Raw genomic sequence first — 26,201 nt, 5'->3', positions numbered from 1 at the left:
CTGCTGTCAATCAGCAGAAAATATGATCACAGTGAAAATGTATTGATTAAATTCAAGATTTAAGACGTCGATTTGTCACTTACTTGCCATGTGACATGCTCTGCAGACTGTGCTGACAATATACGAACGAATTCTATAACGAATAGTCCCAATCCTTGATCCTGATTGGCTGGTTTTCGTTTAGCAGACTTGATAAAAAAAAATTATAATAATTTACTCCTTAGATCAGCTTATATCAATCACAGGTGCGTTATTTGTTTCTACAGTGATCCGGCGTATCTGTAGCTGAATGAGGTAAGGGGGAGCACTTGTTTTCCTTACAAGCCCCCCGGGCCGTGCGGGGCTTCTAAGCACCGCCTGTGTAGGACGGCGAGTAGGCTGCACCAACGCTCCTGATTTCGTGTATATAGGGGCGGGTGTATAGAGGCGCAGAGAGACTGCGCCTGATCCCACTGGTTCACCGATCTGTCCGTCAACCCCCGCCCCGTTAACACAACATTACGAGCGACGCCCACTGCACTCTGGTTGGTTGGGGAAATGAAACACTTCCTATACCGGTGTACACCGACGCGTTCCTCCAGGCTTTTATTTTTTAGCAAAACTAAACAATAAAAGTCTGGAGATCGAGGCTAGACGGCGAGTGACTGAGGGGGCTTCGGGTGGGGCTTGTAAGGAAAACAAGCTACTGTAGCCACTAGGGGTCATACTGTAGTTTACCTCTATTTATTTTATTTTTTTAAAGATTTTTGTTGGGGCTTTTATGCCTTTTTAATGATAGGACAGTAGTAGACCGACAGGAAATGGGGAGTGACACACAGCAAAGGTCGTCGGGATCGGGACTCGAACCCGCGACACGCTGTCAGACTGGCATTGCAGCCTAGGGTGCCTGGACCGCCACGCCGCGGCCCAGGCCGTTTACCTCAATTTTATAACGGCTGAGAGGGCCCCTCAGCCATTATAAAATACTTGGTAAACTTCGACCTCTAGTGGCTCGTTGCTTTAATAAGATATACTTAAACAAGGTATAATACAAGTAAAACGTAAATACAAGTAAAACTTTTGCAGCAATACAGGACTATACATAATCTAATATGATATACAGTACATACACGTACACGTAGCAGCAACAGAGTGTAAACAGAGCACTGAGCAGGCAATCTGGGAACCCATCGCCAAATAAAAAGGAAAAACAGCGCCCTCTGCAGTTTTTTACTCTTTCACTTGGCTCTGGGGGGAGCTAAATGGAGCACCCGTGCGCAAGGAAACCGGGGTTTTTGGTCTGCCCTCAGCGCTCCACTTCCGGTGGTGCGCTTATGTTTTCATTCCCACCAACAATATTTCTACACGGAACACTAACACCACTTCTCCCAGAGAACATGGATCGTTTTGGTTATAAGCCCACTTGTTTCTATGATGAAAGAGCAAGTTAAAATGTGTATCTTTCCGTGGTTTTGTCTGCTCCGAGGACGCTATTGTTAAATGAGTTTCGGTTTGTTTTCAGTGGGAAGCGAGAGCAGACAGTAAATCCCGCCCACTACATTTGATTGGGTAAAGCGCGGCCTGCTTCCTGATCTTAAAGCACGCCCACTGGTAGGCCAGTGCGTACACGTTATGACGAACCCCCCCGACAGATTCAAGCGGAGAGCAGAATCTGTCCTTGAGAGATTACTGAGCAGGAGGTTTGACCAAAATGTTTTATTATTTGATTTCCTATACAAACAGATAACAAAGACGATAATTTCCCACTGTCACCCTTCAACGTGGCTACAGTTGTTTCAAATGCCATTCATCAGACCTGAGCCAAACACTTTGCAAATGCGTAAGGTACGTTTTAACCACATGAACCCTAGCATCCCTAGGCATGTCATATTAGGTGAAAATTAAACAAAAACAGACAACCATTCGACGACAATAGCAGATCTACAAGCTCACATCGCATCACATTGTGATGCATTGTGAGCTTGTAGATCGGCTGTTATGCTATTTGACGTACAACAAAGTATATAGGGTTAGGGTATAAGTGGTTAACCTAGTAGTTTCGACTGTGTTCAGGGCCTGTGAAGTTTCAAACCTTTCAGGCATTCAAGTAACCGTCTTATGGTGCCATTGTATAAAGAAGTCAGTCGTAGGGCAACTGGAATGGAATATGAAAGATCCGACTGGTACATCGTGGTCACATGACCTCCAGTGATTCTTAAAAAAAAGCAAAATGTGTTAATACAACGCCGAAAATCATTTTAACCACTTCATCCATTTATACGTTGGCTATTCAAAAATAGCAGATATACAAGCTCGCAGCGTGGCACTCGTGCCACGCTGCGAGCTTGTATATCTGCTATTTTTGAATAGCATCTACAATTATTATTATTATTATTTATTTATTTTTAAGATCTTGAAAATGTTTGAATAATCTTTGCATTTTTTAAACACAAATCTTCTCTTCTGATGGGGGTCCGCTGCCAAATACACATCCATTTGGGAGTCCTTGACACGAAAAAGTTCCAGATCTGCTGCAGCAGGGCATTAATTCCCCCAAAACATGAAAAGTTGAAATAATGGAGATACAACATTTCTGCCTGTCAGCAACAATATGTAAGATGCAAGAGTAAACTGGTAATTCATAATTGTTTTGATGTATGCAAATACTGTAACACCCTAATAACAACATCTCAAATGAGATGCAAAACCTCAAACAATGCTACGATATTAAGCCATGCATTTAATCCATCCACAACTTCTGGCAGTGCAGTGAGTACTTACTGCACCATCATGCTGTTGGTGAAACAATGTCATGACCCCTTCAACCCTACAGTATATACGTTGCTGACCGCGGACCCCAGGGGTGTTTGGTCACACCAAATGTCTTTACCGAAAATAGCAGATCTACAAGCTCACAACGCGGAAGGCACTAGGGGGGTTCGCCTATCATTACATGACCAGAATAGGGACTCTAGAATTCATATGGTTAATGGTAAGCTAAAGATGGTATGGTTAACCCATTAACCCATTTAGACCTGAGGCCGATTCTAAAAACGCCTTCTACAGTACATCCTGACCTAAGTTTTCTGAAAAACTTCAAATATTTATTCAAAAAGTACAACAAATGTATGTTGCTATATACTGTACATAGCAACAGGAACCCCAAAAGGGCTTCCCGTCCTGAAAGGTATAGTTACAAATAGGGGTTCCCGCTCAAAATGGGTTAACGCATCAAGACTGGGAAAAGCATCTGTCATTTTAGATTTCAACCACTTTAACCATCATTTTATACTTTGGGCTATTTAAAAATAGCAGACTTCTTTGAAAAATCTTTTTAAGCGAACATTATTAACTCAGATCTTTGCTTCTGGGGATTCTACAAATGTCTTCTAAATTTTGAAAAAAACGTATGTGTTGCTATAATATCAGTGGTTCTCAAACCTTTTCATGTCAAGGACCACCCAAAATGATATGTATTTGTCCGCAGATCCCCCCATCTCAAAATATTTTGTTCCAGGAACTCCCAGAAGCAAAGATTTGAGTAAAAAATTTATATATATATGTTCAGATAAGATTTGCACAAATTTTTCCCCACAAAAAAATAGCAGATCTACAAGCACTCGGTGCCGCGCTATGAGCTTGTGTATATCTGCTATTTAAATAGCCAAAGATATCTAAAATGACACAGATGCGTTCCCGGTTTGAATGGGTAAAATAGGAAGAAAAAAAACAATACTGTGCTACAGTATGCTTATACTGTAGCAGCTGCCCTTGTGTTTTAATCTACACGAGGCTGGTGGCAATCCGGTCAATCAGCAATTGAATCATCTCAATCAGCCTGACCCTCTGAACCATTTCACAACCGTAGATCAATAATATAAAAAAAGAAAATTTAAACTACCCCAGTGCCACTCACCTAGGTCATCCTCGAGTGCGATCTATTGTCATCTCTGTCAGAGAGGATGTGTGTGTGTACTTTGTTCAAGCTCATTATCTGCCGAGTGTGGGCCGGAGGTGGACCGAGCGTGCGAGCATGTCCTGTCACCTTAACCCATTAAGAACTGGAACGCATCTGTGTCACTTTTTGATTTTAGCTAAAAAAAAAGCATTATTTCACACTTTGGCTCTTCAAAAATAGCAGATCTGCTATTTTTGATAAATCGTGAAAATGTGTGAAAATCGTTGAATATATATTATTTTAAAGCGAACATTTCTTAACTCAAATCTTTGCTTCTGGGGGGTCCCTGGAATGAAAATATTTTGAGATGGGGGTCCGCGGCCAAATTCATATCATTTTTGGGGGTCCTTGACATGAAAAAGTTTGAGCACCACTGATATAGAAACGTAAGTTTTTTTCAGAAAACTATTTAGAAGACATTATTAGTAGAATCGGCTTCAGGTCTTAATGGGTTAACGATATGCCCCATAATAAGTGCTAAAGCCGCGTGACGGGCAATGGCGGAGAACACAGGGCGATAATTGAGATCATAATGGTCACGGATAGCGTACACAGCCCCCTGCGTTAAATATAGCAATTTGTCCAATCATCTTTGCCAAGGAGTTGGATACCATGGATACCGTGTCTATTGGCTGACAGGTTCCTTCGAAGCACTATGCCGAGGGTTGATTCTGAAAGTGCTCATCCCACAAAGGAAAGTCATTTCACTCACAGACACAGTGTGATCTCTCTATAGTGGTCAAATTGGAAAAAATTTGTAGCAGGATTGTTTTTGTCTGCTGGCAATGGTTGATTCCATCTGTAATAGCATGCCAGGGCTATCAGTGATCTCAATTTGTCTGTACAATTACTGCGCAGGAATAGAACTGGACATTTAGATGTGTTTGAGACCACAAACATCATCTTTGTTTCATTGTGCCAAACTCTGTAAGATAATTAAAATACAGATGATTATGTTCAACAACGGAATGTTCTGACTTATTATGCTGGTATAGCTACAGTATGTAGCAGTGATGCATTAACCCATTCAATCAAAAAGAGCAGATATACAAGCGAGCAATCGAGGTATTTGTACTTTACTTGAGTATTTCCAATGTCCAATACTTTTACTTCTACTCCACTACATCTCAGAGGCAAATATTGAACTTTTACTCCACTACAATTATTTGAAAACTTTAGTTACTAGTTACTTTGCAGATATAAATTATTACATTATAAAACATACACTAACCACTTTAGCCCTATTTAATACCTAGGATATTTGAAAATAGCAGATCTACAAGCTCACAACGCGTCGCGATGCATCGCGTTGTGAGCTTGCAGATCTGCTATTTTCAAACATTTTAGTACTTTTACTTTTGGTACTTTAAGTACATTTTTATACCAATACTTTTGTACTTTTACTCAAGTACATTTTTAATACCTTACTTTTACTTGTAACAGAGTATTTCTACCCTGCAGTATTGATACTTTTACTTAAGTAAAAAATGTGAGTACTTTTTCCACCACTGAGTATACAGTACCTAATTATAACAAGAGGTACAGTATCTCTTCATGCAGAGGGCTCAGGCTGAACTCTGAACAGCCCCTGAATACCTTTCACTGTAGCAAGCTGCAGCAGATTTCATACATAAATATCGCAGCATATTCCTCTTTATCCAGTCACAGGCAAACAAACAATGCAATATTGCAAAGCTGTGAGTTACTGTTACAGCTACATACACTATATTATGTTTGAATTTTGAAATTGACAGTAGTACGCCGAGTTTTGTGGCAGTTGCTATGAGGAAAGCTTATGAATATCAATTGATGTTAAATGTCACATATAAACCTGCAGGCGATACAAAGGACTTGGGAACATGCCTCAATTGAATAATCAATGGAACAATGTAACAAGCTTATTAATATGTTACCTCTCGCATACGGAGAGCCTTAAGTCTCTGCCGGGGTGCCAGTGAGGTAGTCACGGATGAAGGAATAATGAAGTCTGAATAAGAAATGAGTGCGTATGCGAGCGTCATTGAGAACATGCGTTTCCCTGCCCTTCACTGTCGATGTACTTTCTGCACCGCCGGTTTAGGGTACAGCCGAGTTGTCGTGGAGGACAAAGCACGATCCTATACAGCTGGAAACAGGAACAGGCACTATGAAAAAAATAACTTCATATATACCATCTGACTATATGTACTTCAGAGAGAGAGCGTATACCGTCCATGCTGGGCTAAGTGAAAACGACATGCATTTCGTACTGATAAATGACAGGCGGCAGAGTCACTGTGGAAGTCCACGATGGGGCACATTTAAAATTTAAATTACTTTTCAAGTGTCCAAACAAAGAAGTTACAAAAAAAAAAAAGTCTTCATGAATGGAATGAGATTGTGAGGTGAAAAACACAAGAGCTAGAAATGAATGCCTTCATCTAGATCCAATCTGGCCGCCTTGAAAGAACAGGGAGGCAGGAACGGTGCTTTCTATGGGCACAAATTTTAGTTCCATTATCCTATTGAGACCTGGAACGCATCTGTGTCATTTTTTGATTTGAGCTAAAAAGCATTATTTTACACTTTGGCTATTCAAAAATAGCAAATATACAAGGTCATAGCGCGGCTAAAAATCGTGAAAATGTGTGCAAATATTTGAATATATATTATTTTAAAGCCAACATTTTTAACTCAAATCTTTGCTTCTGGGGGTCCCTGGAACAAAATATTTTGAGATGGGGGTCGGCGGCCAAATACATATAATTTTGGGGGTCCTTGACATGAAACCTTGAGCACCACTGATATAGAAACATACGTATTTTCAGAATACTGTTGGGATTTAGAAGACATTTGTAGTATCGGCTTCAGGTCTTAATGGGTTATACAAGACCTACAGAGCTCAGCAGAAATACACAGTGCCGACGCCGACTAATCATTGTTACCAAATCAAATCTATTCATTCTGCGAATAATGAACATAGCCGCTGCTAAATTATAGATATTTACCACGTTCGTCTCCTAGAATAAAAGCAAAGAGAGAGAGAGAGAAAAAAAAGAGAGAAGCAAAGTCTTTGTTGTGCCGAGGAGGGAGGGAGGTCAAGGCAAAGTCATTTGTCTCTGTTGAGTTGGAAATTAACCCATTAAGACCTGAGAAGATTCTAGAAATGTCTTCTAAATCCTAACAGTTTTTTGAAAAAAAATCTAAAAAAAATATTTTCGAGATTTTTCAAAAATAGCAGATATACAAGCTCGTAGCGCGGCACTCGGTGCCGCGCTATGAGCTTGTATATCTGCTATTTTTGAATAGCCAAAGAAATCTAAAGTGACACAGATGCGTTCCAGGTATTAATGGGTTAACTTCTGCCTCCAAGCAATTCAGCCTAGTAAGAGCCCTCCGCTATGCTACTGACCTCTCGTGCAAAGATGGTGTGGCAAACTGTAATAGCATGGTAGAAGGTGTATGACCCCACTAGATTAGCATTGTACTGTTGATATGACACACTTTCAGTGGGAAAATGAGCAATTTTCCCCGTCATTTAAAAGGTGGAGAGAAAAAAAAAAGACCGCGGCAGTGGATATAAACCCTGGATGATTCATGGACACAGCTGAGTGAAATCTGAAAATGTTGTACAGATTCTCCACTCCGTAAGGAATTACGACCTTTTTTTAAATAATTTTTTTTAACAGCAGTGAGGACAATGTCTTCTTAACACATTGGCTGCCAAAGACGCATATCTGCGTTCTATTTAATTTCTCGCCTGGCTGCCAAAGACGCAGATCTGCGTTCTATCTATTTTTTTTTCTTCGTTTTTTTCTTATTTTTAGACCCAAAGACCAAGGAGATATGATATATCAAAGATTTAAACTCATATCCACTTCCTTGTTAACTTAAAACTTAAAAAATCTGTATCTCGGCTCCTGAGAACTTTTTTTTTCAATGAAAAATCTCTGGCAGTCTACAGCAAAAAATCTGAAATAATTCTGGCAGGAAATGAGTTAATGTTAATTTTAAAACAGCAGTTTCAATGAATCGCTTCATATTCATATATGTTTCATACTCGGCAGGGGAAAACAGAGTGGTGTGTTGGAATCTGAAAATAAAAAAGAGGGAGAAGAAAAACAACATTGTATACGGTCAATTAAGTTTTTGTCATAATAAATGTGACATCTCTCATGCAGAAGGGGGGCTGAACGAGAACATGAAGGTAAATAGCTTGCGCCGGCAAGGAGCAAAGTAGGAGCGTGTCTCTAACCGGTGTGGAGTAAACATGAAGGTCGTTGAGCAAACCTCTTGAGGAGGAACAGTCACAACAAGGAGTGCATGAGAGGACTCTCTGCTGGATTTAGATTCTTTGACTGTGCATATTATGCGTGCATCAGGCAACCACAAAGGTGTTGAGCATCTCAGTTTTGTACTCAGGTATTTATGCGTTGGCTCAGCAGAAAATATCCGTGTCTTGAGTTAAGAGGGTGCAAAATACTGTAAATGATTAGGTAGGAAGTTAATGAGCATACCGTGGGGTATACGGTACGATCATGATGGTGTGGTAATAGACTATGCTACGGGCTATAGCTACACAGTAAAATCATCAGTGTTAATTTAAGCCTTTCAGTGTAAATATGGGCCCTTAAGGGTCAGTTTTGGTCCCTTACCCATAAGAGTCCATTGGGTCGATTGTTTTCACTCTCAGAGATAAACCAACACTGAGGATTTTACTGTGTAAGCTTGTTTTCTCTAATATCAATGTTAATCTTGCATAATTTTGCAATTAATTACGTTTAACCACATGAACCCTAACGTCCTTATTCTGGGGCCGAACATTTTGGCAAAAATAGCTCGTCTACAGTACAAGCTCATAATGCGTCACATTGTGAGCTTGCAGATCAGTTATTTTCGGTGAAGAAATTTGGTGTAGCGAAAAAAGGAGCGGGCCAAGTACAGTATAGAGCCCAGTAGGGGGATCCTGGTCAAAGAAGTACAGAATAACAGAGTTTATGTGGTTAAACGTTTAGATAGATTTTCACTGTGTGGCACCTAAGGGGCAAGCAGTATAGAAGTCAGTATGTATGTCCCCAGCTCCACATTATTTGGGCAAGACTGATGTCATATTGAAGTCATTCACAAACTACAGTACACACCTAGTGACTTGCTATCCATAACTACAGATTGTACAGGGAAGCCACTCCATTATTAGACCCCTGCTTTTTATCTCCGCCAGGTCAAAGGCCAAGGACGGAGATTATGTTTTTGCCTCTGTCTGTCTGTCTGTCTGTCTGGATTTTTTTAAATCCGCCCCATGGTGATGCTATACCAGCCTGCTTTACTTTTTTTCCTATAACTCTTGAACCATAGGTCGTGCACATCAAAAATAATTTCCCCTAGATTCCTTGGATCATGACACAACTCCTTATATAGGCCACCCCCAGTTCTTCCTAACTAGATTTTTTGGCAATTTTGCATGTTCTTCTAAACACACCATTTGCTTGTCCAAAACGCACACAAATTGCTACACGTTATCTCTTTTCTAGTTGAGAATATGTTCGCTTGTATATGCAACTATAGTAGGCTATAGTTCCTGCAAAAAAAATGTCTAAAATGCTTTGATAAAAAGTGAGTTTCTGCAATACTAGCACCATAATTCACTTTCCACCACCTTTTAGAATAAAATAACTATAACTACATACATTTTTACTTTAGGAAATCTACATTTCCTTGCCACATATTACATAACCAAAGCACTATCTATGAAGACAGAAAAATATATTGCAGAAGACCAGAAAACTCATTCCAGCCACTATACGTATATTATCTTTACAATAAAAGGCTCGGTTTGCTAATGTGGTATATTGTATGATGTCCTCATACTGGCGTCCATATTTGCACTGCACATTCAATACCATGGGAAAACTCTAAGGATGTATAGGAATACTTCAAAGGGTCTATGCTCTGTGGCTGGACGAGGTGTAAATATGCAAATTTTGACTTGCCATTAAATGCATTGACTACCATGACCATCACAACCGGCTGACCTTAACAACATGCCACGGCTGAGTAAATTAATATTTGTCAGGTGCCATGTAATGCTAATGCTGACCTTTTTAATATGACCACACAAGTATTGCTATAGCCTACTTCTAATAGGGCTGCAACCTTAACATGCACTTCCAGAAAAAATCGCTAACCCTTTCAATCCAAGCCATAGCCTCAAAATAAAAAAACTATCAACCAAAAATGCCTGGAATAAACAGGATGTTTAATACAATAGGAATCAGCGCCGGTACATAATATGTCATGTGATGTATCCCTATACTTTCATAGCATTATATTATATCAAATGCTTTTATAGAAACAACGTAATGCCTATAGCAACCACAAAGCTGATTTTATTTTTAGATATCCTGTACTTTTTCAGTCTACAGTTTTTCCTCTTCAACCACACATCTCCTACTGTACCTAGACACGCACACGCTCTCTCTCTCTCGCACGTGCACGCGCACACACACACACACACACACACACACACACACACACACACACACACCCGCGCGCTCGCACATGCACAGACAAACCTAACCCTCCCACCCCACAATGCTCATCCACACAGTAGCCTGGAAGGATCAATTTTTCTGAGCTTGGCTCTCCTTTGTGTGGCCTTAGAGATTATTGTAGACGGGATAATTGTTGTCTTCCGTGGACCCTCGCTATTTCTGTAGGGACCCACCAGCGAAAAATAAAAAATGCACACACATACACACACAACAACGCTTTGCTGAGAAAACAATACTACAGTGCTAATTGGGCTCTCAGCAGGGAATCGAGAAATCGGGTGCATCTCACACCTGCTTTGCGAACCTGGGGAGAAGATAAAAAGCGAAAAAACGGAATGTGACACGACATAGAGTGCAATTCTTTAGTTAGTAAATATAGGGCACATTCATCAGCTTCTCATCTCGCCGGTGGCTCGGCTTCACCTCGGTCTAAATAACGGTATACCTCAAGGACCCGTGTGTGCAACGATAAGAGCTGAGAGTTGCACAATGTGTATTCACACTTCTTGCCGCATAATATTCTGTATTAATGTACTCAATACCCTTTTTGTGATCCCCCTTTGGAAAGCACGTGTCTCTTGTTACTGAGCACAATCTAACAAAAAATTATAATATTCTGTGCATCTTTGTCAGCTGACATTTGAGACACCTACTCGCTTAAATCTGCTACACAGCGGTACAGCCTAAAAACCAAGATCCAGTCAGTTTTGCTGTATGGCTCAGAATGCTGGCGAGTGGTTGAGACAGAGTGACATGAAAAAGATCAATTCATTCCACAATGGGTGTCTCCGCAAGGTATGTCGCATCTTTTGTCCAGAAAAGATCTCGAACGAGGACCTGTTCAAAAAGACCAACTGCGTGGTGCTGGAAATAAAAACACAGACGGCTCAGATGGCTCGGACATGTACACTGAACAGTGGTGGAAAAAGTACTCAAATGTTTTACTTAAGTAAAAGTACCAATACTGCAATGTAGAAGTACTCTGTTACAAGTAAAAGTCCGGAATTCAAAATGTACTTGAGTAAAAGTACAAAGGTATTGGTATCAAAATGTACTTAAAGTACCAAAAGTAAAAGTACTAAAATGTTTGAAAATAGCAGATCTACAAGCTCACAACGCGTTGTGAGCTTGTAGATCGGCTATTTTCAAATAGCTTCGGTATAAAATAGGGCTGAAGTGGTTAATGTATGTTTTATAATGTAATAATTTATATCTGCTAAGTAACTAGTAACTAAAGTTTTCAAATAATTGTAGTGGAGTAAAAGTACAATATTTGCCTGCGAGATGTAGTGGAGTAGAAGTAAAAGTATACACAATTGGAAATACTCCAGTAAAGTAAAAGTAGTTAGTTACTGTACACCACTCTGAATGGATCAGAACTGCATTCCTAAAGTAGCCTTGAGGAAACAAGGGAGGCCAAAAACAACCCGGCGAATAACTGTGACCTCAGAAGTGAAGATGGCAAACCTAACATAGGGCGAGGCACAACATGCTGCACAGGATAGAACCGGATGGAAGCAGGTAGTCACAGCCTTATGTTCCACAGGGAACAAAGAGGATTAAGTAAGTAAGTGTTCCTCTGTTCCTTGATGACAACGTGCACTACAACGGACAGGGTACGACGGGTACTCTGACAAAGCCCCCCGACGCTATGAGTCAGACATATCGGTCGGATCGGCCGTGCGATGTAGGCGTGAACCTCTAGTATATATAATTGCTTATAATGGCATGCCCAACATAGGGACACCAGGTTGACCAAGTCTGTCAGTGGGTTTTATAAATATTTAACCAATGGAAAGTATTAACAAGAGCTCGTGACTAAAATAATAACTACTCTGAATCCATTGGAACACATGGTTCTATTTTTCCCCCCATTTCCTGAAAAGTACATACGAGGTCTTTGTCCGACAGTGATGATAAACATTCTGGCAAAAGCGAATAACACAAAGGCGTGGACGATGTCCAAACATGAGATTGGCAGTGGGGCTTGGCTACGGCTATCGCTAATTCACTAATTAACCCACTCAATCCGGGAACGCATATTATGTGTCATTTTAGATTTCTTTGGCTATTCAAAAATGGCAGATAAACAAGCTCATAGAGTGGCCGCGCTATGAGCTTGTAGATCTGCTACTTTAGAAAAATCGTGAAAATTTGTGCAAATCTTTGAATATATTTTTTAAAACATTTGTAAAATATGTTGTTCCAGGGTCCCCCAGAAGCAAAGATTTGAGTTACAAATGTTCGCTTTATAAATATATATATTCAAAGATTTGCACACATATTCACGATTTATTTAAAAAAATAGCAGATCTACAAGCTCATAGCTCGGTGCCGCGCTATGAGCTTGTATATCTGCTATTTTTGAATAGCCAAAGAAATCTTAAAATGACACAGGTGCGAGTTCCCAGTGTTAACGGGTTAAGTAGCTGAGAAGGTAGCTACAGCAGCTGACTGGCATGTGAGGACGCCCCTACATCTCTCCACATGTTGCAAAGCCGCTAGACAGTTCATCAACAACGGGGGAAGGAACAACATGGGTAAAGCAAGTGAGGAAAGTAAAGTGAGAAGAGGAACTGACAATGACTGCTTTTATTTTTGTCCAGATGCTCACTGGCTTTATTGGAATACCTGAGCTCCTTATTTAAATCTGCAATTCGTTCATTTCTAGTGAATAGAACGTTATTTTAACCTATCTGTATGGTAGAGTATTGTAGCAATTCGTGCACCGAGCTGGGATCGAACCCTGCTTTCCCACTCGGCAACCTGACTCACAAGTCACAACCCGCCGTGCTAATAGAGCCGAGCTCGATTGAAAGAGCTGTTGCGGCCAGGTATTTGTTCAGAGCCGCTACACTGCCCCCGGTGGAGGGAACAGAGCGCTTCTTGCATAGACATATAAAGGTAGACGCCTCCTCTGGCTCTGAAGCGTCGGCATCTCGGACGCACTTCCGCTTCCTCTATGCTTGTGGGGGGCAAGCTGGAAACTTCCGTGTGCGTCACAGAAGGGGGCGTTCGGTAGGCCAATCAGAGGCAGGTGGGGTGGGTCTTTTCTTAAGAGGCAGCCGTGCAGCAACTAGTCAGTTAGACGCGCTGTGATTGGCCAGTAGTTAACGTGATGTGATTGGTCAGTAGTCAAACAGCCCCCGGAAGAGCCTTGTATTGAGAGACCAGTCGTTACAATGAACTGCAGAGGCCAATGAGGTATCTAGGTTTCTATATCTATGGCTTCTTGCCCCTCGCGACGTCCTTTTACGTCCCTCACACGAGGACTGCCCGCTTCCGCACTTCTAGTCAAGTCAAGTCAAGTCAGTTTTATTTATAAAGCACATTTAAAAACAACCAAAGGCCGACCAAAGTGCTGTACATCAGGGTTAAAAAAACACACAAAAAGCATCAAATACATACATATACAACTGCAAGCAAAAAACAAAAAACAAAAACGAGGATCAACAATATATACAAAAAAGCAATAATATATAAACCATAACAAAAAGGCAAATAGCTAAGGAAACAAAAAATGTGGGAGCACGTAAACAAGTGTCCAACCATTTCTCCAAGGCAGGGGGTATTACTTCCAATGACTTCTGACACCAATGTAGTAACCTCGCGTCACCTTTCCACCTCGGAGGAAAGCCTGGTATTCGTTCTAAAACTAGCCGTGTGATCCAGTTTAGAAAAAAGGAAAAAAAGTATTGTGGTTCCGGTGGTTGGTTCCGGTTGGCGTCGCATTGTTTTTGTTCCCCACATAATGCGAATCAATTAGTTTAGTCTCGCTAGTCGCGCCACGAGAAAATGGACAGACCAAACGATTATTATACCAAAAGAAACAAAACTATTATACGAAACGAAACAAGTCATAAACTAGGGGAATTGTTTTGGAGATGCACGGACGCGTTCCAGGTCTTAATGGGTTAATACAATATAACTAACACAACTGCGGTTGTAACTAACAAATGAGCTTTCTGTCTTAGCTCAACAGTAAAAGTTTCGGCACTCGCACAAGAGACCCAGGGTAAAATCCTGGGTAGAACATAAATCAAGCTGCTTATGTTAAGCATGAGAGACACAATCTAATGTCTAGCCAGCAAAGACGTTCGTTTATAGATGGCCTTTAGGTTACAGTGAGAACTGAACTGCATTCAGTCTAGAGGGGTAGGTGATCCAGTCCTCATGGAATAATATGCTCACAATGCTTTTACCATGTTCTTGGAAATAGATTACCCGTACCTGCAACTGATGAAAAATTCATCTCAATTTGACGGAACAATCTGTAAACAAGGTATCCCTTATGCACGTAGGTAACCTATACTGAGTCCACGCTCTTTATGACAACAATGCAGTCTTGCGAGAATGAACAAGGCTGTCGTAGTTGTTGAAATGGTCCAGGCATTACTGTGCCACAGACTCCCTTCCTTTTCCTGTCACATAAAGGAAAGCACCACAGTGGGTTTGGCTTCCTTTGTAAGAGCACATAGGCTTGTTTGCTTGGCACTGTTCCTCCAAGCGTCTCTTTCCCCCTTCTTTCACACCCTGAATCAGCAGGTCCCTTCGGTAAACAAGGTGAGAGTGATTCTTGGATTTGCATATTCCCGTATAAATTATATTGCATTTGCGTGATAAGCACTGCACGCTGATGCCGGCAATGTTATTTTTCCAACCTCGTTTTTTTCTTCTTCTTTTTTGCCTTTTTCTTGCCTTTCCACAACATTCACACATGCTGCTTCGCATTAACCCTGATCATCGGGGGGATTGTGGCGAGCGTGAAAGTGCCGCTCTAGAATTCATGTTTTCAGGGATGGAGGAGGGAGGAAAAAAAAGCAACAATAAGCCATCAGCGTTGCGCCACCCCCCCCCCCCCCCCCCCCCCGGCTGGGGGCCCTGTACTCGCAGTCTCCGTCGGATGGTTAATTCAGGGCTGATAATGATGCATGCTCATGTCCGCCGCCAAGGACAAGGATGACAGCCGCACGCAACAGGAGGGACCGCGGGGGGGGGGGGGGTGGGGGGGGGGCAGATAAAGGAGAAAGCAAGACTGCAAGGACCTGATGGTTTAAGAGATGAGGGGTGGGGGGGGGGATGTGAGAGGAGAAGAAGAGGAGGTACTAGAGATGAGAGCTGATATGAGACCACCAGTGTTGAGTAGCTGTGTATAGTAGCTTGTTGTGTCCACTTGTCCAGTGGATGAGGTCAGTATGAGTGAATGGATGAGTGAGTGTGTGCATTTCAGAAAAATAAACCATCCGGATTCATTTGCACGGTGCATCTCTCCTTTTCAATAATGAGCCTTGCCATGCAAAAGAAGTGACCGGTAAAAAAAAAAAAAGAAGGATCTTTCCATTACAGTCACATGTGCTGTACAGGCCCAGAGCCTCTTCCTCCACGAGTTCAGCTGAGAAAGGCTCTTTTTTTCCCCCTTCATTCCCCTTTACTTCCTTAGGAGAATTGGGCTGGTGGTATATTTTGGCTGCAAAAAGGCAGCCGGCGGACGGCAGGGGCATGAATATTCCAAATGACTAATGTTGCACATGCTTATTTTTGACATATCTGGCTTCCGCGGGGAAATAAAACACTTCTAATGCAGGGGGACCATCTGTTATCTGTTGCTGGTGTTGCAGAGCAGGCGGGCTCAGCATGCACACATTTGCTCACACGTACGCACACGCGCACGCACGCACGCACACACACACACAATCACACACACACACACCGAGATGCACGCTACGCAGTTAGACATACTCTGACACACACGAACACACACATAGATAGACAGACATAGCCGTGCAGCGAGAGGCAGGCGTAGATGGGGAGACACATGTGAGCACAGCACACACACATCTCACACGCACAGCGCACACACACATCACACGCACAGCCAGCCCACGTGCACACGTGTACAAACAGCACAATCCGCCGGGGAGCAGGCACAACAGACAGGCTCTAAACTCCTATACAAATTGCACGCTCTTTTTTTAACCCATTAAGACCTGGGACGCATCTGTGTCATTTTTAGATTTGAGCTAAAAAAAAATATTTTAATACAAATCTTTGCTTCTGGGGGTCCCTGGAACAACATATTTTGATATGGGGTCTGCGGCCAAATACATATAATGTTTGGGGGTCCATGACATGAAAAGGTTTGAAAACCACTGATATAGCAACATAGGTTTTTTCAAAAAACTGATTAGAAGACATTTTGTAGAATCGGAACCTCAGTTTTTTTTTTTCTTAATTTTTTATCCCATGATTTTGTAACCCCATTTTTTACATCCAGTGCCAATTGTCTGTGTAATCCTGGGCACTACACTCCCTCTGCCAACCTAGGGAGGCCAGGGCCGAGCTCATGCCTCCTTCAATGCATGAGAGACAACTGACCTTCTTAGGAACCTCAGGCCTTAATGGGTTAATTCAGTGTGTTTGTCAGATGTGTCGTAAATCCAGGCAGCGGGGCTGACGGGGAATATACACATTTTTATGTCGGCCATAAATACAGCGGGCCTGGCTTCTAACCACGGCCGGGAGCAAAGGAGCATATCGTGGCTGTCGCGTGGAAACCTTGTACGTCCAAAAAAACGTTCCTTTTTCATCATTATTTAAAAAAACATTTTAAACTAGTGAAAATAGCCGATCTACAAGCTCGCAACGCGTCGCATCGTGACGCGCTGTGAGCTTGCAGATCGGCTATTTTCGCTACTTTTGTGTGACGCTCTTGTAATGATGAGGTGGGGCATTAACTTAACCCTTTAAGACCGGGAACGCATCTGTGTCATTTTAGCATAATATACAATAGCAAAAATAGCAGATCTACAAGCTCATAGCGCGGCACCGAGTGCCGCGCTATGAGCTTGTAGATCTGCTATTTTAGGAAAAATAAATCGGGAAAATGTGTGCAAATCTTTAAATATATGTATTTTATATATATATATTCATTTGTAACATTTGTAACTCAAACCTTTGCTTTTGGGGGTCCCTGGAACAACACATTTTGAGATGGGGGGAAATGTTTTCTAAATCCTAACAGTATGTTTCTATATCAGTGGTGCTCCAACTTTTCCATGTCAAGGACCCCCAAAATGATATGTATTTGGCCACGGACCCCCCCATCTCAAAATATGTTTTTCCAGGGACCCCCAGAAGCACAGATGAGAGTTTAAAATGTTCACTTTTAAACATATATATATATATATCTATATATTCAAAGATTTTTCAAAAATTGTAGATCTACAAGCTCATATAAATGACAGAGATGCGTTCCCGGTCTTAAAGGGTTAAAGAAAAAACATAAAATGTTGAAATATGGGGGATACAAGGTTTCTGGTCGACAGCAGCGATATGCTGGTGGGGTATAGAGGGGCGTAAACTACCCGGATCACCTTGAAAACAAAACAATACCAGGCGCACAACCTTCACTGGAGAGTGAGCCACACATCTAGAGTTAGTGTGTTCTCTCTTAGATTTAGTTTTGAATTATGACCGAGGCAGGCAGGCGGGCAGGCGGCTCCCCAGGCCCGGTAACAACAACTGCAATCTTGCATTCGTATATAGTTTGTTGTTTTGCAGCCAGAGTCGAGCTTGCTTGCGTTCTTTTCCAACCTTTTATAAAAGCACCACACATGAGGCATCAGGGATAACTTGCTTTGTGGTAGTGTATACAAAATGGAATATAATGTTTATGAAAAAGTTAACATGTAGTCATCACTGTGTTCTCTTTTTTAAATTTTTTATTTAATTTTTTATTTTATTAGTAACCCTTTTTCACCCGGTGCCAATTATCTAAGTGATCCTGGGCGCTACACTCCCCCAGCCAGCCTAGGGAGCCCAGAGCCGAGCTCATGCCTCCTTCAAAGTATGAGAGCCAACTGAGCTTCTTGTCACCTGACAGGGGGGAGTTTCCCCGGTAGGACGTAGCGTGTGGAAGGTTATTCCAACCAGTACCTTTCCCCTCCATCAGGCGCCCCGGCTGACCAGGGGGAGGCGGTATAGCGACGAGGATTACTGCATGTTTTTGTGAGGGTATTAACTACCCTAGGAGAACATGCAAAATCCCTGTGTTCTCAAAATGAACATTGGCACATATATTGTGCTTTATAAATGCGAAAGTATAAGGCGAAATGTGCGAAGTGTGCACCCAATGCAACAATGTCTGGTGAGATACTGATTCATAAAACATATTGACCTCCTCCTTTGACATAGAGCAAATGAGCTGATAAAAACACATGAAAATGATAGTTGTGATATAAGTGATATAAAACTACATCTCCAGTATATTTTCTAAAGCCTTAATGTCACACTGTGTTTGTGTAACATTCATTATAGTCGACTTTTTTTTGGCTGGTAGCTCTGTTGTTATTACGGTGGCTGTCTATGGACTGTTAGAACTGCGATTCACAGAATTCAGTTTAAAACAAAACCACTGAATTGCTGCATGGTCCTCATGGTGCCAAGGATATTTTGGAAATCAACAACCACTTTGTCAGAAACGCTGATGTATTAACTTTAAAATGCATATACATTTCCGGTACATTTCCGGTACCTGCGTTGGGGACAGACGCTTGCGACAAAAAATCCTCTGTAGAGAAGTTGTCAAAAAACACATTTATGTGGAATGGCTACTCTCACTCGTGTTGTGTTTTCCAGTTCAGCTGCACAAAATGTCCTTCCTGTTTTACAAGCCATTCAGAATTGCATCCGTTTTGATGTTAAGTAATCATTGTTGAACTTGCCAGGAACGAGATTAACAACTTAAACCACAGCATCCGTAATGTGGGGAAAGCTTTCGCAGGAAATAGCAGATCGACAAGCTCACAACGCGTTGTGAGCTTGTCGATCTGCTATTTTCCCGCGAAAGCTTTCCCCACAATAACAGAAAATACACTAGTATAGAGCCCTGAGGGACTCCGCTCAACCATATGGGGTTTGTATTGTTGCTACCAGCTGTATTGTCTGTGTGCACTTTTTAACTGATCCATAGGACCCTGCAAGCATGGAATCAGTGACTGTTAAATTGCAATTCATTGCAAGCTAATTGTTGCTAGCCTGCTTTTGGATAAAGAGGAGCTGTTTTTAGCGCAGGTGCAAAATTATCATTAAAGGAGTAGTTCACCCAAAAAAATCCTTATTTTCTATCAATTGCACATGAAGCCTTGAATCCATGGATTTATTTTTGTTTTTGTGGCATTCCTAAGCCAATAATTTGATTCCCGTCTCCTACCGACTAATGTATCCGGTAGGAGACACAAAGTAGATTATTTGTGTCTCCTACCGGATACACACCCGGTCATCAAATTATTGGCTTAGGAATGCCACAAAAACAAAAATAAATCCATGAATTCAAGGCTTCATGGGGTGTGCAATTGATAGAAAATAAGTAATTTTTTGGGTGAACCCCTCCTTTAACACATTCCCTGCCAGAGGGTTTTTTTTATTTTACTTCCCCCAGTGCCAGTGTTTAAATTTTGCATTTTTTTTAGCCGAGATACAGGATTTTAAAGTAATAAGTTAACCAAGGAGTGAATGGAGCTAGAAATCTTTGGATCGTGATATCTCTGGTTCTGTGTGGATAAATTGAAAAAAAAAAGACAAACAAAAAAAAAAAAAACTTTTTTTTTTTTTTTTTTTGAAAAACGGATTTTTTTTGGCAGTAAACGGGTGTATTTTTCATCAACGGTTATACTCGTGATTGGCAGGTAAAGTGTTAACAGGTGTGTTAAACGTACAATATTTTTTTTCAAACCCTCACACACAATGATGTACTATGCACTGCATATGGAATTAACGTACTAGTCAACTTAGTTTTTTTCAAAAGAGAGAATCAATTACTGTACATGACATCATGTTGTCATGTTGCCATAGAGTATGCTTTGCTTTGTGCATAATATGCAACACTTGCTTAAGCTGACATACATACCTCTCTACGCTTTGAGGTTTTGCAATTTGATACGTTTTTGCATTTAATGAGAATGTACGACCTGTTTTGTGAAAAAGAATAATCACACCTGATCAGTTGAATCGTAATGCATTTGAGCCACACAGACTAGCGTTTGCTTAGAAAACTGGACAGCCTGGCTCACACAACAGCATGTCGAATCAAGTGTGATCCTGGAATGGGCTGAAAATGCACATCAGGCATTAATAGACGCACAGGTGAAGCATGATGGGTAGGAGGAGGAACAGAGAGGGAGGGGGGTGCCTAGGCTAGGGGCTCAGCATGGAGAGGGGGACGAGGAGGTATAATAACGTACCGCTCTCGGCTGCCTTGATGTGGTCTTCATCTATGAGGCCGTGGTGTGGTTCCCTGTGTATGCCTTTGATCTACGGACATGTAATGGAAAGAGAGAGGGAGAGAAAACAAGGTCAAAGATCCATACGCTGAAAAGACCTTGGCTATCTCCTACATTAATGCATACCTGATGTGTGTGTGTGGGATGGGAGGGGGGGGGGCTGTAGGGAATAGTCCAGGGGGCTCGTGTGTAAGGCTCAGTGGACGGTAAAGACAAAGCACACACAATGTTTACAACATACACGTGGCTTTCATGCTGTTTGGGGGTAACGGGAGCCCATTTATTTCAGGGCTGGTGACAGTTTAAAGATGAAAGACAAACCTTCATGGATGCTGCTGTGACAGTTTTCTGGTAAAAAGGAATAGTTCACCCAAAAAAATGGCTTATTTTCTATCAATTACACACCCCATGAAGCTTTGAATTCATGGATTTTTTTTGTTTGTTTTTGTTGCATTCCTAAGCCAATAATTTGATGGCCGGCAGAGTCGGAGACTTGAGTCTCCTACTGAGCAGCCACCCAGCCATTGAATTATAGGCTTAGGAATGAGACAAAAACTAAAAAAATCTCCATTAATTCAAGGCTTTATGGCGAGTGTAATTGATAGAAAATAAGTCTTTTTTTGGGTGAACTACTCCTTTAAGGTCGCTTAAGCATGCAATGGGAAGAGCCCACACAATTTCAACAGTAACATCATTGCACACCAGCGTTCTGTTTAGCCTCGATCTCCAGGCTTTTATTTTTTTTGTTTTGCTCAAAAAATAAGAGCCTGGACCAGCCTGTTGACGTTCCTGGAATAGAGCATCGCAGTTCCCGCCCCTTCCGGGTTCCACTGCAAAATAGTCAATGCATTTTTCCCATTGACATTTCCAAAAATATTTATATCAATTAATTTAAGCCTAGAATCAAGCCATCCAGGGTCCTGGTGAATCATGACCATAAAACGTTTGATTCTGTGAAAATACTTTTTTGAAAACGACAAAACAAAGGGTATTTATTAAATATAGTATATCATATAATTAAATATAAAATAAAATAAATCACAGAAAAAAATGTTTCATGGTCATGATTCACCAGGACCCTGGATGGCTTGATTCTGGGCTTAAATTAATTGATATAAATATTTTTGGAAATGTCAATGGGAAAAATGCATTGAGTGTTTTGAAGTGGAACCAGGAAGTGGGCGGGAACTGCGATGCTCTATAGGAAGTGTTTCATTTCCCCGACCAACCAGAGTGCAGTGGGCGTCGCTCCAAATGTTGTGACGTCAGGGCTCTCAATGCTTTACATAGACCATATTCACACGGCGGCCATGTTTCTATGAAGTCAATGAAAGTTGCCACCCCGGGTGGCGGCACTTTCAATGTTAAATTCCAATATGGCCGCCGTGTGAATATGGTCTATTGGGGGAGGAGTAGGAGGGGCATGGGGCGGGGCGGGGGCTGACAGACAGATCGGTGAACCAATGGGATCTCACGGAAACTTTCCTCCGGAGATTTTGAACCCGCCCCTCTAGACCAGATCTCAGACACGCTAGGGCAGCCTAGCGTTCTGTTAGTGAGATCTGGCTAATTTCTCCAGTCTACACTGGATATATAACTATGTATTTATCCCAGACCGAACCTCTATTTGCACTAGCTGAGGGGAGATAAAAGGACCAAAATGGTGACAAGCTGCTCAATCAGCGCACGCTAAAGCCATATCTTTCCTTGGGGATAATACGGCAGCTGACCAATCGGCGCAAGCTAAGGAACTCGACCAATGCCAAACATGGTCACCAAGAATGGTTTCTGCGGGTGGTTTGGTCTGATTCACAGCTGAGGAGACACTGGAGTTTATCTGGGAGCATAGGGAGAGCAAATAAGGAACCAAAACACGGATCAGAAAAATCAGCTAAAAAGTTAACATTTCCGACTTGAATAATTCTTTCATCAAAATCTGATTGATTAAAGTGTTCCCTTAATTTGTTTTAGCAGCACATATAGTGTGTATATATGCAGTATACCGTATATTGCATAATGTACTGTATATATTAGTGGAAGGCATGAATTCTTTCTGGGGCATTCATAATGCTATAGAGGACATGATTTCCACACATGGGGGAGAAATGGGAATATAGGTCTCGTTTGATGATTTAGTGCACGTTGCGTGCTGTTGTGTTCTCTTTCCACTGGGAGCCACACTCCAATCTTGACTATTTGAGCGAAAGGCATTATTACCAAGTGGAAATGTGACTCACCATCTCTGAAGAGAGAAGAGAAAAAAATATATATGTTCAAGATAAATGGTGAGGTCACATTAACCCATTGAGGCCTGAGGTTCCGATTCTACAAAATGTCTAAATCAGTTTTTTGAAAAAACCTATGTTGCTACTGTATGTCTGGTTCTCAAAACTTTTTCATGTCAAGGACCCCCAAAATGTATATGTATTTGGCCGCGGACCCCCATTTCAAAATATTTTGTTTCGAGGGACCCCCAGAAGCAAAGATTTGAGTTACAAACGTTCGCTTTAAAATATATATTTTTCTACAAGCTGATCTACAAGCTAAGAGCTTGTAGATCTGCTATTTTTGAATAGCCAAAGTGTAAAATAATGCTTTTTTTTTGCTCAAATCTAGAAATTACACAGATGCGTTCCAGGTCTTAATGGGTTAAAATATACTGAATTTGGTATCTTTTTGGGGGTGGGGGGGGGGGGGTGAAGTATTAAAAGGAAGAGACATCACATAACTTGTCGAGTGAAAGACACACTGAGAAAACATATCCCCAAGCACAGCATCACAGATTTAGACAACTGTTTCATAGTAAAAAAAAAGAAATACACCCCTAAGACGGGATTGACAAATGTTGTTTGTATGATCCTTGGCAGTGCATTCAAGATGAAGGAGAAGAATATGAAGATGAGCAACTTTTATCCCCAAGCCGGGAACTGTGCTCATGGATGTATTTATTTATATATTTTCCCCCATTTGATATCCAGGCCTACAGTCAAGTCTGGTGTGTCGTGTGAGGAGAACTCGCTAAAATAACCAAAAGCACTTAAGTAATAATAAAACATTCATGAATTGCATACTGTATGTGCAGAAGGCTTTTGAAATGATGATGTAACCAAAGTCTAACTTTGATTTAATTCAATTTATTCTGACAAATTGACCTAAGGACAAAAACACAAATGCAATTTTGACATTGAAGGGTTTACAGTAACTATTAACTATTTCCTGGCATCCAGGGTTGGGGGAAGCAACTCTGAAGATGTGGAGTTTGTTTGCAATCAATGTTGCAAGTGAACCAGGCAAATTGGCAAATTGTATTCACACATATTATGCTATTGCAGAGACTCCCTCCTGCAATATACTGTAGCACCTACTCAAGTGATTGGAATCAGCATGACGCAAATGTGCCTGCAGAGATTACAAGGAAATGTTTTTTATGATGGACACGAGAGGAAAAGAGGAAAGACGGGAGGGGGTCAGTGCGACAAAAGCTTAGGGGGAGGAAACTGAAGTTCCGCTCCCGACCATTATTCTCTCAAACATTCAATCGATTAGAGGAAAAGTGGATGAGCTTCAAACAAACACTCGCTATACTCGTACAAATACAGGGAAGCGTGTGTGTTCTCGCCTTTTCTGAAACCTGGCTTAACAGGACTGCCAAGACTCTGACACTTGTCCAGACGGATTTACGATCACACGCCTGGACCAAGTGCATTGAGTTTACAGGCAAAGGAGGGGGCGTGTGCGTCATGATAAATGACAGGTGGTGCAAAAACAAAAGTGATGAGGAAGGAGATCTGTACCCCTGGTATTGAATCGTTATCAGTGTACACCCCTCCTAAAGTATGTTCCCTATGTGCACTGTTCGCACACATATTTCACACTATTGTTTAGGCCTATATTTATCAATCCAACAAACAAACACTGATAAGGCAGCCGGTAATATTACCCAAGAATTTGATTATGAGCATAATGGGTGGTTTGATGATTGTACCCTCAAAAGCACACAGTCTACTGTAACTATTCTCAGTGTGTGACAAACCCATTAAGGCTCCATCCCTAATGACAAGGCCCCCCCCTGGGTGACTCAGACCACAGTACTGTCCTTCTCAGACCATCATCTATATAGACAGGTTCTGAAGAGGGAGAAGACGGCGAGAAAGAGGATTCCAGGAGTGGGATGAGAATAGTGTTGAGACTCTGAAAGGGTACTTTGAGTGTACATCATGGAGAGTCTCTGAGGATTCTTCTGACGGTAATATGAATGAGATGACAGAAGTTGTATCAGGTTATATACAGTACAGTAGGCTTCTGAGCGGGTGCAGTTATTCCAACAAAAGATCAGCAGAGTGTACCCAAATAACGAGCTGCGGTTGACTAAAGGGCTAAAAGGAGGTACTAAATGAGGGAAAATATGTGTTTTTCTTCCGGAAGCCTGCGGAGCCAGGAAAGAGATACAGAGGGATGGTAAACAAGGAGCTGTACAAGGCCAAATGCTAGCAGAAGGACAAGATACAGTGTACCCCTGAATCGGTGTAATGCTAGGGCTGCATGGGCTAGCATAAAGACAATGGAAAATACCCCCTCTAAACTACTTAAGGGAGCGGGAAAAAATGTGACCTTTATCCAGATGAAAGGGTGTGCCTGTCTTCTACCAGCAAACTGAATGAATGACTATGAGACAGGGGATGGAGACGACATCCCTGTGTGGCAAGAGATGGTCACTGCTGGGATGTAGAAAACACGTTCATTATCGAGGAGGAGGTAGTACAGCCAGCGAGAGCGTTTAACACATGAAAGAGCCCAGTGCCTACTAACATCAGTGGCAGGGAGTTTGTTTATCTGTTTATTTGTTAGGATTTAAAACAACATTTAAAGAAGAAAACATACATTAAACATTCTCCTGCAAACTTTGCCATTTTTAGGCAATCAGGATGGAATATGAAAATTCGGGAAGACCGGTTTTGTTTAATGACTATAGAGATACTGTGTACCGATTTGCGTGACGTTTGGACAAAACCTGTCGGAGTACTGTCAAAAAATGTGTTTCGCAAAAAGCGGCCTCCTGGTGGCGCTATAACAGGCCCATGTGAAAACTTTTGGGCAGAGGTTCTGAATTGGCATCCAGGGAGTGTGTGTGCAGTTTCGCTGCGATCAAGCCAACGGTGACGGAGATTAGCTGCTCACAGACGGACGGACACACACACGGACGGACGGACACACACACGGATGGACACATGGACGGACGGACAGGGTGCAAAACATACTCTCTCGCCATGCCTTTCGGCCTGGCGGAGACAATTACACTATGTGTGTGATAAAACAAATTTGAGCCTGTGTTGAGAGTATCCTACCATACTGTATGGTTCCGAAACATGGATAATGAAGAGGGAACTTGAGAAACATCTGGATCGTAGTCTGTTAATGCGAGTGCAGAACATGTGGAAAAGAAAGATAATCCGG

General features: G+C 41.7%; 1 protein-coding gene across 2 annotated transcripts in view; it reads right to left on the bottom strand.

Moving 5' to 3' along the window:
- Window positions 1-26,201, bottom strand: part of LOC308101158 (glucosidase 2 subunit beta-like) — a 232,483-nt gene that overhangs the window by 112,775 nt on the left and 93,507 nt on the right. For both annotated transcript variants that reach the window (XM_080450522.1, XM_080450523.1), the window contains exon 10: window positions 20,709-20,778. In XM_080450522.1, the coding sequence (XP_080306648.1) occupies window positions 20,709-20,778 (70 nt within the window). The remainder of the gene's footprint in view (window positions 1-20,708; window positions 20,779-26,201) is intronic.

This window comes from Gymnoscopelus braueri (assembly GCF_963280865.1).
Source record: "Gymnoscopelus braueri genome assembly, chromosome: 15".
Taxonomy (NCBI): domain Eukaryota; kingdom Metazoa; phylum Chordata; class Actinopteri; order Myctophiformes; family Myctophidae; genus Gymnoscopelus; species Gymnoscopelus braueri.
This window is presented reverse-complemented; position numbering and strand designations above follow the sequence as displayed.